This window comes from Chroicocephalus ridibundus, unplaced genomic scaffold (genome assembly GCF_963924245.1).
Source record: "Chroicocephalus ridibundus unplaced genomic scaffold, bChrRid1.1 SCAFFOLD_723, whole genome shotgun sequence".
In the NCBI taxonomy this organism is placed as follows: Eukaryota; Metazoa; Chordata; class Aves; order Charadriiformes; family Laridae; genus Chroicocephalus; species Chroicocephalus ridibundus.
In genome coordinates, this window is record NW_026961263.1 from 3,426 (window position 1) to 20,915 (window position 17,490).

The 17,490-nt window shown below is 62.0% G+C and overlaps 1 protein-coding gene across 1 annotated transcript; it reads left to right on the forward strand.

The window, feature by feature from the left end:
* Nucleotides 1-1,673: 1,673 nt before the first annotated feature.
* Nucleotides 1,674-17,231, forward strand: LOC134509163 (poly(rC)-binding protein 2-like). Its single transcript, XM_063321647.1, has 16 exons — nt 1,674-1,830; nt 4,592-4,727; nt 5,178-5,201; nt 5,311-5,343; nt 5,689-5,846; nt 6,418-6,481; nt 8,028-8,156; nt 8,658-8,732; nt 10,445-10,531; nt 10,705-10,770; nt 11,686-11,727; nt 13,007-13,079; nt 13,628-13,666; nt 14,789-14,841; nt 15,278-15,447; nt 16,693-17,231. The coding sequence occupies exons 2-16, from the start codon at nt 4,659-4,661 to the stop codon at nt 17,018-17,020; spliced, it is 1,410 nt and encodes a 469-aa protein (XP_063177717.1). The 5' UTR covers nt 1,674-1,830; nt 4,592-4,658; the 3' UTR covers nt 17,021-17,231.
* Nucleotides 17,232-17,490: the final 259 nt, after the last annotated feature.

Genomic DNA, 17,490 nt, shown 5'->3' on the forward strand with positions numbered 1-17,490 from the left:
ACCCTGTGCCGTGTCAGCGTCTCCTTCGCGCCGTCGGCGGGGGGGGGACACACACGCAAACCCTCGTCAGCCCCGTTGCCCCCCTCCTGCCCCCCCCACTGCCCCCTATTCCCCCCAATTGCCCCCCCCCATTGCCCCCTATCCCCCTCAATTGCCCCCCTCCTGCCCCCATTGCCCCCCTGTTGCCCCCCAGGGTCCATCCATTGCCCACTTCTGCCCCCCCCGTCCCTGTTGCCCCCCCTGTCCCTGTTGCCCCCTGTTACACCCCCATTGCCCCCTATTGCCCCCCTCCTGCCCCTATTGCTCCCCCTCCCACTGACCCCCTCCTGCCCCAATTGCCTCCCTATTGCCCCCCTCCTGCCTCCATTCCCCCCATTGCCCCCCCTTGCCCTCCCATAGCCCCCCTCCTGCCCCGTATTGCCCCCCTATTGCCCCCAGTGCCCCCCCATTGCCCCCTTGTTGCCCCCATAGCCCCCCTCCTGCCCCCATTGCCCCCCTTTTGCCCCCCTATTGCCCCCTTAGCTCCTCTCCTGCCCCCATTGCCCCCCCCTATTGCCCCCCAGGATTCCCCCATTGCCCGCCTCTGCCCCTATTGCCTCCTCACGCCCCCCCTGCCCCTCTTGCCCCCCATTACATCCCCATTGCCCCCTATTGCCCCCCATTGCCCCCCTTCCCATGCCCCCCACTCCCTAATACCCCCACTGCCCCCCCGCCTCCATTTCCCCCCATTACCCCACATTGCCCTCCCATAGCCCCCCTCCTGCCCCCATTGCCCCCACTGCCCCCCTATTGCCCCCTCGTTGGCCCCATAGCCCCCCCTCCTGCCCCCACTGCCCCCCTATTGCCCCCTCGTTGGCCCCATAGCCCCCCTCCTGCCCCCACTGCCCCCCTATTGCCCCCTCGTTGGCCCCATAGCCCCCCCTCCTGCCCCCACTGCCCCCCTATTGCCCCCTCGTTGGCCCCATAGCCCCCCCTCCTGCCCCCACTGCCCCCCTATTGCCCCCTCGTTGGCCCCATAGCCCCCCTCCTGTCCCCACTGCCCCCCTATTGCCCCCTCGTTGGCCCCATAGCCCCCCCTCCTGCCCCCACTGCCCCCCTATTGCCCCCTCGTTGGCCCCATAGCCCCCCCTCCTGTCCCCACTGCCCCCCTATTGCCCCCTCGTTGGCCCCATAGCCCCCCTCCTGCCCCCTATTGCCCTCCATAGCCCCCCTCCTGCCCCCACTGCCCCCCTATTGCCCCCTCGTTGCCCCCATAGCCCCCCTCCTGCCCCCTATTGCCCTCCATAGACCCTCTCCTGCACCCATTGCCCCCCTATTGCCCCCCGTGCCCCCTCCCTGTCCCTACTGTCCCCCATTGCCCCCCTGCCGCCCCCTTCCCGTGCCCCCCCACCCCCCAATACCCCCCTTGCCCTCCTCCCCGCAGTCCTCCGAGCCGCGGGTGGCGCTGTGGCGGCCCGCGGCCGCTCTACCCCCCGCCTCCCCTCCCCCCCCCCCCCCCCCCCGACTCCTCGTTGGCTCCCGCCGGGCGGGGCGGGGCGGGGCGCGCGGGGGAGGGAGGAGGCCGCTCTATCCCCGCCCCGCCGCGCCTCGCTGGTGCGCGGCGTCCGTTTCCGGGTCGGGGCGGGGTGTAAATCGGGCCGCTCCCGCCGCCCCCTCCCAGACCCGCCGCGGCCGCCGCAGCAGGAGCAGCCGCCGCCGCCGCCTCCCGCCGCCATCCCGCCCGCCCGCGCTCCCTCTCCCCCCCCACCTCCCTCCCCTCCTCCCCGCCCTCCCTCCTCCCGCTCCGCCCGGAGCGCCCTTCTCCCGCCGCCGTTACCGGCGCCGCTCCAGGTAGGCCCGACCCCCAACCCCCCCCCCACCCCACCACACACCCCACGCCGCCTCCCGACCCCTTCCCTTCCCCCCCGCCTCCCCTTAACTCCCCTCCTCCGCCGCCATCCGGCACCGACTTCCATAACGGCCGCCGAGCCGCGGCCTCGCGTAGCGGCCCCGCGCCGCCCGCCGCCGGCCGCGCCCCTCACGCCAGCCCGCGGCCTACCTGCGGCCTAGTCGCGGCCTAGGCCGCGGCCTGCGCGCGCGCCGCCGCCGGGCCCGGGGGGGGGAGGTGTCGGTTTTTGGGGGTTAAGGGGGGGTTGGCGGCCCCCGCCACCTCTCCCTCCCCCTCCCCGCCACCCCCTCACGACCCCCCCTGCGGGGACCGGGACCGGGGGGGGCCGCGGAGCCGCGTGCGTCACATGGCGCCGCCACCGCCCCCCCCCTCCCCCCCCCCCTTCGGTACCGAGAGCCGTTGCGGGGGGGGTGGGGTGGCGGGGAGGAATTTCGTTTTTCTTTTTTTTCCTTTTTTTCTTCCTTTTTTGTGTTTTTCTTGCTTTAGTTTTTTTCCTTCCTTTTTTTTTTTTTTTCTTTTTTTTCGATCAGCTTTTGCCGCCATCCCAAGTTGTTTTTCCTCCCCGGTTCGTGGCGTGGCCGCCGAGGGCGCGGGGGGGAGTGGGCCCGGCTCGGAGCCGCCACCCTCCCCCCGCTTTTCCAGCAGTTGGGGGTTCCCCCCCTTCATCCCCCTGGGACCGGCTCGGTTTGGAGCCGCGATCCCGGGCCGGGATGTCTCCCCCCACCCGCCTCTGGGTGCTGAGGTGTTTTTAGAGCCGCGGAGACGGTTTTGCCTGCCCCGGTTCGGGGTCCAGAGCCGCCCCCCATCTCCTCGGGGCTGAGCCGTGCTCCCGGCACTTGGCCGATTTCCCCTTCCCTCCTCCGGGTCCGGTTTAGAGCCGCGATCCCGGGACTGGGGTCCCTCTCTTACCCGCCTTTGTGGACCCCCTGGGCCTGGGGTTCGCTCCGTGGCGCACACCGCCCCCCCCCCCGCCCCACCCCTCCGGCCCCGTTCTCCCCCTGGCCAGCGAGGCCAGATTCAGAGTGGGGGTCTCCAGCTCTGGAGTTGTTTTGTCACCTCCCCCCAGCCGCAGGGATGAGCCGGTTTTGGAGCCACGTTTCCCCCGGCCTCGGGGATGGGCTGGTTTTGGAGCCAAATCCCTGCCCCGGCAACCACTTTTTCCCCTAAAATGGTCCCAGTTTGGGGCCGGGATCCTGAGGGGGGAGGCCCCTGGTGGGTGTTTGATCCCGGTACAGGCAGGGGCTGGGCCCTCCACGTGCACCGTGGGGGAAGGCAGGGCTGCCGGATGGAGGTAAGGAGAAGTTTTGGGGGGAAGTTTTTCCTGCGGAAGAACCGCACTGTGAGCCCGGATCGGAGAGGCGGCTGCTCGCTGGCCTCGGCCTGCCCCACACGGCTTGGCTTCTCCCTTTGCGTAACCCCTCGGCAGGTTTGGTCGGCTCCTTTTGTCCCTGATGGGCTGCGAGGCAGCCCCGTAACCGACCCAAGCTCGTTCGACTGGCAGAACCGCTGCCAGGAAAGCAAATTAATGCTAACGAAGGCGAACTGGGACGCTGAACTGGTGGGAGGAGGAGTGGGTTCAGAGCCGGAGAGACGGCGGCGGGTGCCAGCGAGGCTCCTGCCACCTCCGGTGAACCGGGAAACTCGTAAACAACCGGCTCGTGGGCTTGGGTCTAGACTCTCCTCCTCGCTCCGCCACTGCCAGGCTGGGATCCTGAGCCCTTCCTTCCAAACTAGGCAAACGGGCGCCTTTTTGGATCCGACGGGATGTCAGGCTGAGTTTATGGAGGCCGTAACTCGTCATTACGGCAAAAAAATAACCACCCTTCCATGCCAGCGGCTTCCCCTTAAAAGAGCATTAACCCGGAGTGTGGCAGCGCTGCCCGCTTGGCATGGTCCCCTGCCAGATTAATCCCCTTGCCCTCACCCCGGCTTCTTCTTTCCCTGGGCTTGGTTAAACTTTGATGGGGCGGTGACCAGCCGGACTGATAAAAAAAAAAAAAAGAGCTGAAATTTAGTTTATTTAATTTATTTTGAAAGTTAAACGGCTGACTAACCAAGCCGGTGGCCGGTCGGGGTGTTTTGCAACTGCTGTCGACTCAGGCCGCAGGTTGTTTGAAACCTGATCGTGTGCTCATGTGGCCTTATCTGGTTTGAGTAAATCAGCTTGGAAACCAGTCTGAAAGGCCTCCCCACGCAGGCTCAGGGCACAGATAAGTTATTATATTTTTATTTTCTCAACAGCCCGGCTCCCCAAGCGGGTTAAACCAAAGGGGAACGGGGCGGTCGCTCCGCCAGGCGCGTGTGTGTCTACATGCAGCTGCGGAGGAAAGCTTGTAATCTAGATGAAGGTGTGGGGATCGCAAGTAGAGGCAAGTTCCCCGGAGCTGTAGGTGAAGCTTCTGCGAGAAGCGGGGCTGGAAGGAGGCAGGGATGAGCCCTCGCGGCTCCAGCTGTTGCTTGATGCAGGTGGGATTGTGCCAGTTCAGCCTTGGGAAACTCCTGGCAGGAGGATCGGCCTGTTGGGGAGCTGAAGTGCTGTGGATCAGCTCTCCTGGTCACGGCTTGGAGGGGAGAGCGGCCCTAAAACTGCCAGGGGGATATGCAGGAGGAGGAAAAAAAACCTTAGAGATGTTGAATTCCCTGGGGACGGGTCAGAGACCGGGTTGGCTCAGCCCCTCAACGCAACCCCTCTCTCGTTCTTAGCTCTGCTCACTCAGCGACCAAAGATCTGACCACTGACAAAGCCTGACTCAACCCAACGCAGCTCAAGATGGACACCGGTGTCATTGAAGGTGGTTTAAATGTCACGCTCACCATCCGACTACTTATGCATGGAAAGGTAGGTGTCTGGGGGACGCGGGGCTGTGCCGAAGCCCCTTCGTCTGAGGTGGGATGGCCTGGATGGAGGCTGGGCGCTTCCATGGCAGTAAATCGGCGTCGGTTGGACCTCTCCGAGCCGCCTCGTTATTGCAGCAGCCATTAGGCAGCGGGGTTAGGAATGTGCTCCTTGGCACCCGGCCGGCTCCTGGATATCTCATGACGAGGAAGGCAGCGCTTTAAAAGCACAGCGCATCAATAAAAATAACAGCGTGGGGAGTGGGGGGGGGGCTGGAAAGTGACCTGATGGAGAGCTCAGCTGAGAGCAAGGTGTTAGTGTGTCCTGGGGGGGGGGAATATCTGGGGTCTGAGGAACTTCTTTCAGCTGTAAAAGGGAGTTGTTCAAGCTTTGGGCTCCCAGAATTTTTTTTTTTTAAGCGCTGACTAATTGCCGCTTTTGTTTCCATCCCAGGAGGTGGGAAGCATCATTGGGAAGGTAAGTGAGCAACAAACCCCCTCGCCCTGCCTCCCTCTTCCCCCCCCGCCCCAGCCCTGCTGCCCAGCACGGCCGCGCTAACGCCTCTCCCTTCTCTCCCTCCGCACAGAAAGGGGAGTCGGTGAAGAAGATGCGTGAGGAGGTGAGTCCCCCGGGGACCGGGAAGGGTTGTGGGGAGCCGGGGCGGGGGGGAATTGTGGTGGGGCGGCGGTGGGAGGAATTTGCGGGCAGAGCGGTGGCAGCGGCACCGGCAGCAGATGGGAGCCGCGGCGCGGGGCATGCTGGGAGGTGTAGGCAGGGACGGGCAGGAAGCCGAGGAGGATAAGATGGCTGCCCGGAGCCGAGCCGAGGCAGGATTCATCACCGGCGGGGAATCCCGACTGCCCCACGTAGAACCCAGCTGGGCCGTGGACCCGCCGTTGCTTTTAGGGGTGTGAGTGGGGGGGCCGGGAGCTCTGAGCTCTGCTCGTTTTTTTTTCTCCCGCAGAGCGGTGCTCGCATTAACATCTCAGAAGGGAACTGCCCCGAACGGATCATCACCCTCGCTGGACCCACCAATGCCATCTTCAAAGCTTTTGCGATGATCATTGACAAACTGGAAGAGGTGCGTCTGCGACCTCGAGCCCCCCTCACCCCCCGCCCGCAGTGAGCTGCTGCCTTCCCCCCAGTCATTTACCCCTGGCCCTGGATAAATTTACCCTGGGATTCACCCCGGAGCATGGGGGAAAGCTCTTCCTTGGGGATGAGCAGTGGGATGGGGTTGTTCAGTATGGGCTGGCGGTGTTTTCCCTGGGCGGGGTGTGTGGGGGGGGAGAACCTGCTCTTTGCCCAGCTGTGAGCAGGGTCAAGGTCCAGGTAGTGCCACTTCCCCGTGCGCGCTCAGCTGTCCTTAAGTGGCTGCTCGCTGAGTGCCAGAGCTCCGCAGGGACTTCCCTGGGCCCAAAACACCCCGTGGCCACCAGTTAAATGGCTTAAAACAGAGTGGGGCTTCGAAACTCCCCTGGCTTTGCTTGTCCTCCTGGACGCTCGTGCTGTTTCCCCTTCGGCACGTCTCGGAGGGCAGCGGGGGGCTCGCCTCCCATCTCCGACCCCACCAAGGAGGGGTTCTGGGGGTGCGGCTGCGCAGCGCTGAAGGAGGAGCTGCATCGTGCCCCTGTTCCTCTTGAATCGGTGACTTCCAGGGGGGGATGTTGACCCTGGATAACCTGGATCCCAGCTGTGGGCGTTACGGCCTGCTCAAGGCCGTGGTGTTGAGGAGTTTTTCCATCCTGCTCCGCATCGTTTGGAAGGCGTGAGCGCTCCCCGCCTGGTGCGGGGCAGAGCTCCGTAGCCCTCACCTCGCCTGCGGGGGTAAAAATTTGGATTTGCCCTTTGGATTTGGGACCTTTCCCTGGGAGGAGATAGCCCAGTGCTGGCAGGTGTGTCCCCAGGACCCCTCTGCTCTTGCCGCTGCCTACAAGGCTGCTGAGCCCGGAGCTGTTTCTGCCGTACCCTGAGAGCTGGTGTCTTCCGAGGGCTCCCCGTCTGAGCGTGGCTCCAAGCGCTGGGCTCGGAGTTAAAGCTTTTATTTCAGTAGGTCAGTTGAGCCATGGCCTTGTGCCTCCCCTCCCCCTGCCAGCACATGACCGCTGTAATCAGCGCTGGGCTTGTTTTCCCCGGAGCCGTTCCTGCCTTCATCGCCTGTTACAACGGGAGGCTCCGTGCTGAACTGGGAGCTGTGGACTCGCCAAGCCCCCACTGCTTGTCCCCCTCCAGCGTCGCTGGTTCCCGTTCAGCTGCGGTGTGACCCAGCCAGTGCTTTTGTGCTGGGCTGGTGGGGGTTAAACCCCCGTTTTCATTGAGTTTGGCTTCTTTCTTCCCCAAAATGTGGCCGTGTCATTTCTGAGCCGCTAACGAAGTTCTGGGAAATGGGACTGGGAGAGCCCCAGGGTGACCTTGGCCTAGCCCTGCCTGTGCCAGCATCATCCTCCCCCGTCCCTCTGCCGGGCACGTCACCTCCCTGCGTGCCGTTCCGGGGGATGGGCGCAGGATTGAGAGCCCTGGGTAAGGGAAGCAGGACCCAGGCATCCTGCGGCAAGGGGACAGCGTGGGGGAAGGGGGACAGTCTGGCCCCGAGTCTGTTTCACAAGCAGCTAGAAAATACGAAGAGCTCTAAAAAAGAGAAGTGATGCCAGCGTCTCTACTATGCGGTACCACCCAGAGTGGGGGCTGATGTAAGGATTTACCCGATACACGGGGTCCGGGTGCCCCCAGGGGTAAATCCTTACATCAGCCCCCACTCTGGGTGGTACCGCATAGTAGAGACGTGGCATCACTTCTCTTTTTTAGAGCTCTTCGTATTTTTAGTGCTTGTGAAACAGACTCGGGGCAGACTGTCCCCTTCCCCACGCTGTCCCCTGCCGCAGGATGCCTGGGTTCCTGCTTCCCTCTACCCCGGGCTCTCAATCCTGCCCCATCCCAAAACCTTTTCCCAGTTGTTGGTGAGGGGGAATGCGCTGCCAGGCCTGCGCCGTCCTCGGTAATGCCGCTTAGCACCGGGTGCTGCTGACCCTGAGCTCCCAGGGGATTAACTCCGGCTGCAGTGATGGGCTTGACTTGGGTTACAGGGAAAAGCTGCAGCCCAGGTCCTCCTCTCCTGCCCCGGGCTCCCAATGACCGAATTGTTTCCAGCTAGGATTAAAGGACTTTATTTTGGGGGAAAAGTAGGAGGCGGGGAGGGGGGGGGGGGACAGTTTTGGCTATGTATAACCCAGCCACGGGGTTTGTCGCTGAGGTCACAGCCCTCCCTGGGGTCTGACCGCCTATTTTTAACTCTAAACCTTGCAGAGCACGGGGGCACAGGTCCAGGTGGCAGGAGACATGCTGCCCAACTCGACTGAGCGAGCCATCACCATCGCTGGGATCCCACAGTCCATCATCGAGTGCGTCAAACAGATCTGCGTTGTCATGCTTGAGGTAGGGCCTCCCCCTGGCCCCATGGTTTCCCACCCCCCGGGGAGGCATGTGGAGCGCAGGGATCCCCGCTGCCCTTGGCGAGCTGCGGCCCTCCTAAGGAGTGGAAACCGCTGAGGCCAGAGAAACGGTCGCTGGGGGATAAAGGAATAGCTGGGGATTACAGCCTCATCCAGGTGAGGCTTGGAGCTGCTTAAAACCGGGGTCGAGCCAGGCCTCTGGAGCTGCTCACCAGCTAAGGGTGTCACCTGCAGCTCTGCGGTGACCGGTCATGCTGGCCAGCACGGTGACACTGAGCACTGGTGTCCCGCTGTCCCGAGCCTCCCTCGCATACTGCTCTGTCCTCCCTCGGCCCCGTGCCCCGGATGGGGAAAGAAAGAGGATTGCTCTGCCTCCTCCTAAATGGCTAATTTAAACCCAAAGCAGAGCGTTGGCGCCTGGGGTGGGGATTGTCAGTGCCGGTGACGCTCGGTGTCTAACCTCTCCTCTCTGCCTGTCACCCAGTCTCCCCCGAAGGGCGTCACCATCCCGTACCGACCCAAGCCATCCAGCTCTCCCGTCATCTTTGCAGGCGGTCAGGTAAGGCCTCTCCTCTGCTCCTGGGGTACGGGGTGGGGAGAGGAAGGGGGTGTTTTACCGAGCTGCCGCGCCGCCAGCGCGCATCAGCCGCTCTGCGTGCCTGTCACCCACGCCGCTTCCTCCGGCCGAGAGCGGCTCTGCTTGTCCTTGGCCTCCCGGAGCCAGCTCCGAGCCTTCCTCGCTGAGCTCGCTGAGGGACGGAAGAGGGCGGAGGTGGGGATGGGGAGGGCTAAAAGGGCCGATCTGGGGAGGAGGGGGTGCTGGCAAACAGCTCTGGAGTTAACCGGGGAAAAAAAAAAAATCAAATCCTGGTGTGGCGGTGGGGGATTTGAATCAGGCCGAGACTCCAGCTGCCAAATCCAGGCGCTGCCGCTCTGCCTGGAGCTGGCTCTGAGGACTCGGCGTGACACGTCGTGGGTGACTGGCCCAGAGGGTTTGGGGCGGGGTAGGGGGGGGTGGGGAAGTGTTTCTCTGCTCTCTGGGGCTGGCTTTTGGGGTGCAAAGGCTTAGCCTGGGATGCGGAAAGGTTTCATCTTGCGCGAGGGGAGGGTGTCAGATAGGAGTAGCCATCAGGTGACGTGGGATTTAGTCCCTCCTGCGCTGAGCTGATCCGGGGGGGGGAGTTGCTCCCTGCTGCCCTGCCACCGAGCCAGGTTACAGGGGACAGGGCTCCCTTGGGATCCTGTCTGCTGTAAAGCCCTGACAGACCCTGGCCCTGTTTGGCGTGGGGGGGGTGCCGGCTGGGCATCCTCGCCCAGGGTCCTATCCAGACCCCTGGGTAAGGCAGGAGGCTCGAGCCCGGGTGCGGGTCACCCGTTCCCGCCCTGTGGTTCCCAGGGCTGCCGTAACGCTTGGAGAAAAATGCGGCGACTCCTGCAAACGTATCCGCTGCCTTCCCGCTGTCAGGGAGAACCCTGCGGGAAGCGGGGCTGGGGGGGGCTTTGGCAGGGCCTGGAGCCCCTAGCCAGCCCGGGGACCCACTCAGGCAGCGCAGGCAGGGTCCAGCATCCTCGATGGAGGCCTCCGTAGGCAGGGAAGGGGGGGGTTAGCTGCCGCCGGCCTCCCCGAGAGCCAGGCCTGACTCTGCTCTTCCCCACACCCCCCCACCCCGCCAGGCTGGCACGCCATGCTTGTTTTGGGGACAGACTTGCCGCCGTTCCCTTCCTCGCCTCGGCCTCCCCCACCTCCCCCCTCCCTTACCTCCCCATTTTGCCCTCCCTGCCTCTTCCTCCTCCCTTCCCCAAACCCGGTCAGCCCCCCCCCCCAACCCCCGCCTCTCCGACAGCTTCTCCTGCCGCTCTGCGCCCCGGGGGAAGCGCCTGGCTGGTACGGCTGTGTCCCCCCCGCGCCTCTTGCAAGCGGAGGGCCGTACCCTGCGGCTCCCCCCGTGGCGCGGGAGCAGGCCGCCTTCCCCGTTAGAGCAGTGAGGAGCAGGCTTCCCACGGCCATGCATCTTTTCCCTCCCCTTCCCCTTTCTTCTCCCCCCTCCTTCTCTTCCACCCCTCTCCCCTGGCCCAGGGCCGCGGCCAGCCCCACGCAGCCGTCCGGGCCCCGCTCCCGGTGGTGTCGCGCTCTGTCTTCGCAGCTCAGAGTCGTGCGTAGAGCAGGGTTAGCCCTCGAAAAAGCAGAGCTAATGTCGATGTGACTTTGGTGTTAGCGAAAGGTTTCGGATTGACAGCCCTGGAGACTGAAGTCCTCTAATTTATCCACAGGACAGGTACAGCAGCGGCAGTGCGAGCTACCCCCACACCGCCCCATCCATGTGCCTCAACTCTGACTTGGAGGGACCACCTCAGGAGGTGAGAGGGGAGTTCAGTCTCCACGGCCCGTTCAATCCTTGGCCTCTCTGAGACTGCCAACAAGGGTGGCATCCCCGTCCCCGTCCCCCAAAACCGTCAACGGTGGCTTTTGTGCTGTGGACTCCTGTCCACTGGGAACTGGACTCTGAGCCCACCAACCTCTCCTCACGCAGGCCACCCGGCAGCCACTGCATGGCAACGAACTTGGGCCAATTCCAGCCTGGGCTGCAGTTCTTCCGGTGACCTGGAAGTGAGGCTGTGTACCCCCCTCTCCCCTTCCTATCCCACCCACCCCCACCTGCCCGGCCCCCCCCTCCCGACCCCCCCAAAAACCTTAGCCAGCCAGGCCCCAGCCAGTAACTTGCCCTTTCTGGGTAGCTTCAGGAGGAATCTGAAGTCTGTGGCTGTCCCTTAACCTCAAGACATGGAATTGTGGCAGGTCAGGCACTCAGCCTTGTTACCCCCCCACCCCCCCCCACCCGAATGCCTCTCTTTTGCCTTGTCTAGCATCGGTAGCCAGCTCCAGCATTTACCTCTAGCTTGCCCGGCGACGTTTTCCTAGGCGTGCGGAAGTGACGAGAGGACTCGGAACGGGATGTTTTTTTTGTTTTTTTGGGGTTTTTTTTTGGTTTTTTTTTTGTTTTTCTTTTTTTTGCGGGAGGAGGGGTGGGGGGGGGGGGAGGTTTGTTTGCTGGGCCGGGGAAAGGAGGGGCCGGGAGTTAGCAGGGCTGGCCGGGGGCGTTGGAGATCTTCCCCTGTCGGCGAGGCGGGGGGCGCAGGGCTAGAAGCATTGTCGGACTCCACCACACCATACATCTTCATCAAGATCCCAGCCGTTCTGTTGTTTTTTTTTTTTTTTTTGTCTGCCACTTATTTTATTTATAATTTTTATTTTTATTTTTTTTTTGGGGGGGGGACGGCGCCATACTGTCCACTCCCTCCCCGTAACCGCCACGTAAGGCCAATTTGAGTAACCGCCCGTCTAGAAACTGCTTGTTACAGCATTTATCCGTCCCCTGCCTCTCCCTGCCCCACTTCCCTCGCCCCGGAGAACTCTCCACCTTGGCTCTCTGACTTCCTGGCTAGTTGAAATCTGTCTGTCCCTGGGTGGCTGTCCGATGGTTGTTAATAGGACTGTTTTCCTCCTTTTGTAGGCCTATACCATTCAAGGACAGTATGCCATTCCACAGCCAGATGTAAGTTTTGTTTACAACTTCTTGTCTTGAAATCCACCCTCTTCCTCACCCCCCTTCCAAAAAAAAAAAACCAAAACAAAAAATAATAATGATGATAATAATTTTCTCCCCGCGTTCTCGACTCGAGCCGCTAAGCCGTCACCTTGGGCTGAGCGCTCGCTCCGATCCGAACTTCCCCCCCCCAAAAAAAACCCTCAAACCTCCCTTCAATTCGCCCTCCTGCAGCCAGCTTCACCCGGTCTCAGATCTCTCCTTTTTCCTTCCCCCACCTTCTTTCTGACACTTCCCTCCTCCTATATATATATATATATTATTTTTTTTTTTTCTGACCTGCCTCTCCCTGGCTTGGCATTTCACACCAGCTCTGGCTTGCCCCCCCACCCCTTGCCCGCCCCCCCCCCCCTTCAATTTGGCACACAGCCCACCAAGAGAAAACAAAAACAGCACATGATGGTTCACTGTCATGGTGGTTCTCCTGGGGCAGGGGACAGCTGGCCCAGCGAGCGGTCGCAGGTGGCATTTGGAGGGGGGGGGTGGTGGTATGGAGAGGTGGGGGGGGGGGGGGGGGGTTGGATTCGGCCCGGCCCAGGCTGTTGCCAGCCTGTCGGGGGCCGTTTGGGAGAGGAGTGACGGTCCAGGCAGTGGCCACCTCTCCTGCGGGCGCTGGCCCGCCTTGCTGTGGGACACCACCATCCTCTGGCACCCATGCTCATCCCGTAGGCTCGGTAACAGGCTCGGTGCGGGTCGAGCTCCGCTCCTGGCCCCCTTAGAGCAGCGAGGGGGGGCGGGGGGGGTTGGCTCTGACGCGCCAGGCCAGGGAGGAGAAGGGCTAGGAGGAAGCTGGGCTGTAAGAGCTATATCGGAGGGCTGAACCGAGCCGGGCTCCATCCCCATCTCCCGTCGTAGCACTCCTGTCCCCGCCGCCGCTCCCCGCGTGGCGTGGGGCGAGCGCCCCGCCGTCTCCTCTCCTGCTCCTCTCTGCTTCTCTCCCTCAGCTCCTTTCATACCTCGCTTCACCCGGGGGTGGGCGCAGCCCCCCTCCCCCCCCCCCCTCCCCAGCTTCCCACCTTGGCCTGGCGCCTTCCTCCTCTCGGTGCGGAGAGGACCTTGTGGAGGGGCCGGGGGGGGGGACCTGATGCCACTGGCAGTGACTGTGTTGATGTGCTGTGAGTCCTGGCCCCCCCGGGCTTGGGAAATGGCTAACATCAGCCTTTTTCTTTCTCTCTCTCTCTCTTTTTTTTTTTTTTTCTTTTTTTTTTTCCCCCCCCGCCTCCTCTAGCTGACCAAGCTGCACCAGTTGGCAATGCAACAGTCACACTTTCCAATGTCTCATGGCAACACTGGATTCAGTGGTATGGAAACTCCTTCTCTCTTCTGTACGCTAGCGTGGGCCAAAGGCCAGCCCGGGAGCCGCTGCTTGGCTCCTCTCTAACGGGGCCTCCGCTTGGGTCTCGCACTCGCAAAAAAAATACCAAAAAAAAACCAAACCAAAACCAAACGTTCCCCCCGAGCCGAGCCTGGCCAGGTAATGATTTTTTTTTTCTTTTTTTGTCGCGACGTCTCTCTGGGGGTGACTTGGTATCTGCCTCGGCAAGTTGCGGGGGGCCGCAGAGGGTAGAAAAAAAAAAAAAAAACCAAAATGAAAAAAACCAAACCAAGCAGGCAGGGCCTCCATGCTGCTTTCCTTCCTCTTCACCCCATCCTCCACAGCTCTGCCAATGCACTGGGAGACCCCCCCGACCCGCAGCACCCTCTCTCTCCCCTCCGGCTACTCCAGTCCTGAGCAGGCAACTGTTGAGTTGTACCAAATTTGCTGTAGATTTGCTAAGGTGGCTAAAAATATCCATTTGGGGCTCTAAACTTGAGACAGCCGAACTCATTGTCACTTGTATCTTAACAGGCATTGAATCCAGCTCTCCAGAGGTGAAAGGCTATTGGGGTAATGATTAAAAAACAAAATCTGTAGTTATTCTATTGTGTATTAATACTGACTGGGGTCTCGTTCTCCCTGTTAAATGCTGCCCGCCTTTGTGCACGGATGGGAGGGGAAAGGGGGGGTCAAGGGGAGCCTTAGAAGGGCTGGAGGTACTGACTGCCTTGGTTGGAGGTGCCCCAGAAGCCAGCTTGGACAGTGGAGAGCAGCAGGATTTGGTCGAGGGCTCGTTAGCGAGCCTTGGGGCTTTTAGCTTTACCCCCCGGCCCCCCAAACCACGTGCTGTGGGGGGAGCGATTCCCAATTTCCCCCTGCCCCAGGAGTCGCTGGAGTGGGTCGCCTGCAGTGAGCAAGCCCCCACTTGCCACCAGTGGCAGAATCGCTGGCCGGGGAGGGGACGGCACCCCGTTAACCGCCTGGGCCACCGGCGTGTCCCCGGGCTTTGCCGCCCCCCTGCCGAAGCCCTGGCCTGAGGTCTCGAGGCTCCCGCCGCTCCCTGTAGCACGGAGCGAGCTGGGGAGGGGGGAAAAATATCTTAAAAAGGAGAGGGGAAAAAAAAAAAAGAAATAATCTGCTTAGCGCACGCGCTTGGCCGTGTCCGAGTCGCGAGCAGCCTCGTAGCGCCTGTGCCGGCCGGCGTAGCACTGCCCTGCCGGGGCCATGGCAGTGACGAGGAGGAGGAGGAGGAGGGAGGTAGCGTAGCCCTTGGAAGCTGGTAACGGAGCGGGCAGCGGAGCCGAGCGCCCGAATGGAGCCCCCGCAGTGAGAAAACGCTGCTCCGGGACTGTCCTGACCGGAAGGAAGATCCTGTGGTGACATCGGGAGACGGGGGACGGGGATGCTTGGGGTGATCGACAGCGGGGGGGGGTTGGGGGGTGCAGCAGGCCAAGCGGGGAGGTGGTGGGGAGCAGCGGGGAGGGATGGAGTAACCTCACAGCTTGCTCTGCCCTTCCCCTCCCGTTTGAAAGAGTCTTCGAGGTAGCCATGACGCCGGCAGCAAATGCTGGCGTGACTGCTGCGGTCTGTCTGCGCTGCGCCCCGCCGCCCCCCCACCCCGCACACCCCACACACCCCCCCCCCCCCTTCCCCTGAACTTCTCCCGTTTTTTTTCTCTCCGTCTCTAAGCAGGTTTGGATGCCTCCGCTCAAACCACCTCTCACGAACTCACCATTCCAAATGATGTGAGTATCCGCACGGGATCTGTATCCCAGCCCCTTAGCGGGGAGGGAGGGGGGTGGGAGGCGGGCAGGCAGCTGCCCCCTTGTTGTCCCTGGTGGGGGGGGGGGGGGGGGTCACTGGCATCAGCCCCTCTTTCTTCTAACGAAACGGGGCGCGGGCTTGCCCGGTTTTGGCTTCAAAGCTGCGGGAGGGCTTGTGGTTGCGCCCCAAACTTCCTCCTTGGACCACTTTTGCCGGCACCGCATCCCTTCTCCCAGTTCCTGCCAGCTTTAGTGTAGAAACTCCCTTTCTCTGTCCCTTGCACCTCCCCGGGGGGTTCCAGCTCTGTCCCTGTGGAGGGCAGGGATGGGATGGGACAGAGTGGGGAGGAGGAGGATGGGTTAACGCTCTGGGCTCCGACGTGCCGCTAACGAAGCCGCTCTCTTTCTCCTTCCCCAGTTGATTGGCTGCATCATCGGGCGTCAGGGCGCCAAAATCAATGAGATCCGCCAGATGTCTGGGGCGCAGATCAAAATTGCCAACCCGGTGGAAGGATCTACTGACAGGCAGGTTACCATAACTGGATCTGCAGCGAGCATTAGCTTGGCCCAGTATCTAATTAATGTCAGGTAAGTCTCCCAGCGACGAGGCTCCGCGGGGCCGGGGCGGGGGGGCTGGCACTGCACGCCCGCGCCGTGGGGTACCGCTCCCGGGGCCGGGACCCTCCTTGTGCCCCGACGCATGAGGGGAAGGGGGTTTCTCTCCCCTTTTTGTTCTTTTTTTTTTTTTTTTTTCTTTCCCCCCCGCCGCCCTCCCCTCTCCTCTCCTTTCCCCTCCCTGTGCCTGCTGTCCCATTTTCCTGCTGCGATCGCCTCCCGCTCCGGGGGAAGCTGTAGGGTGTAACGGACCCGGCTGGGGGGGAAAAAGGGGTCCGGCTGTGGGGAGCCCGTGGCTGCGTATGAGCCGTGCCCGGCCCCGTCGGGCTCTTGGCGTTCTAGGACTGTGCTGTTTCCATCTGGTGTTTGCGTGGCCGGGGCTGTTTTTTTGGTGGGGTGATAGAGGAGGGATTCCCCCGGACCCGCTTGCGGAGATGCCCGGCATCTCCCAGCAGGATGCCCTGATCCCAAGGGAGAGGAGTCGGCGCTGCTTTGGCTCCCCTCCGATAACCTCGAGCCCTGCCGGGGGCCGGCTGGCTTCCCGGCAGCCCTGGCCGCATGCCCGCCATGCGGCAAGCTGCGGCTCGCTCTGCCGCAGCCGGGATTTCGGGCCCGACCCTGGGCCTTCGTGTGCTCAGCCCCATCTTGCCGCCATGTCCCCCCGCGACGAGCGGGGCTTGGCAAAGCGCCGTCCTCTCCGTCCCCGGGGACCGGGGATGGAGGAGCAGGAGGTGGCAGGGACGTGTCCCCGCTCGGCGGGCCGTGGGTTGGCGCCGGGGTGGCACGGCCGCTCCAAGCGAGGAGCCGCCTGTGATTTCTCTCTCTTGGTGGCTTTTTTTTTTCCCCCCCGTCCTCCACTTGTTCCGTACCCGTTCGTTGAGGTGCCGGCTCCGAGGGCACCGGGACGGCCCCGCTGCTGAGCCCAGGGCTCGGCGGGGGGCTCGTGGGGAGGGTGGTGGTGGGGGTCCCGGTGTGGCTCGGCCACCCCTCGCTGGGCACGGCCTGGGCAGCCCCCCTCCCTCCCTCCCTCTCTCCTTCCCCGAGCTCGGCTCCTGCGTTTTTACGCTGTTTGTCCTGTGCTTTTAGGTTTTATTCCCCCCCCCCCCTTTTCTTTTTCTTTTTGTGGTGTACCCTTCCACCCACCCACCACCCGTCTTTTTTGTTTTTTTTTTCTTTCTTTTTTTTTCTTTTTTTTGTTCCTTTTCTCCTCTGTTACAGTTTAGAAAGCGCTAAACCCTCCTCCCAGGCAGCCTCCGTCACGATCCCTGACCACCTCAGCATCAACCTCTCTCAACCCTCCACCCCTTCTTCTTCTTCCTCCTCCACCACCACCCCCTCGCTCGCCACCGCGGGGGGCTCCGACGCACCCGCCGGCCTCCCCAACCCTCTTCCGACCGCCCCTTGTGTCTCCAGTCTGCTTGGCATGAAACCTGTCCCTCTCCTGGCTCTAAATGTTGTGTCTGCTGCTAAGGGTGCCTCCGCTCCAGCTGTGCCCTGTGTCACTAACAAACTGAAAGCGGAAAAACAGAGATTTGCTCCTTATTGAGTCTGCTTGTGGCCTTAGAGGACCAGCAGATGGGTGGCAGCATGGAGACCCCGTAGAGGAGACTTGGAAGAGCGATTTTTCTCTCTTTTTTTTTTTTTCTTTCTCCTTTTCCTCTCTTTTTCCATTGTTTATATATCGTTTTCTTATTTTTTTTTTCCTCCTCTTCCTTTTTTTAATTTTTTTTTTTCCTTTTACTCCACATAGTGCCATGAGTTTTTTTTTTTTTTTTTTTTCTTGCCGGCTGAGAGACGATTTTCCCCGCGTCCCAGCCCGGCCTGTTCGATTCCTTCTCGATCCTGCCCAGCTTCTATAGCCTTCCTGCTTTCTTTTTTTCCTTTTTTCTTTTTTTTCCTCTCTCTTTTTTTCTTTTTTTTTTCTTTTTTCTCCATTTTTTTTCTTTTCTTTAGTACCTTGATTGCAATCGCGGATGGGGTTGGGGGGGGGGGGGGAGGGGGGAGGCGGTTCGTTAC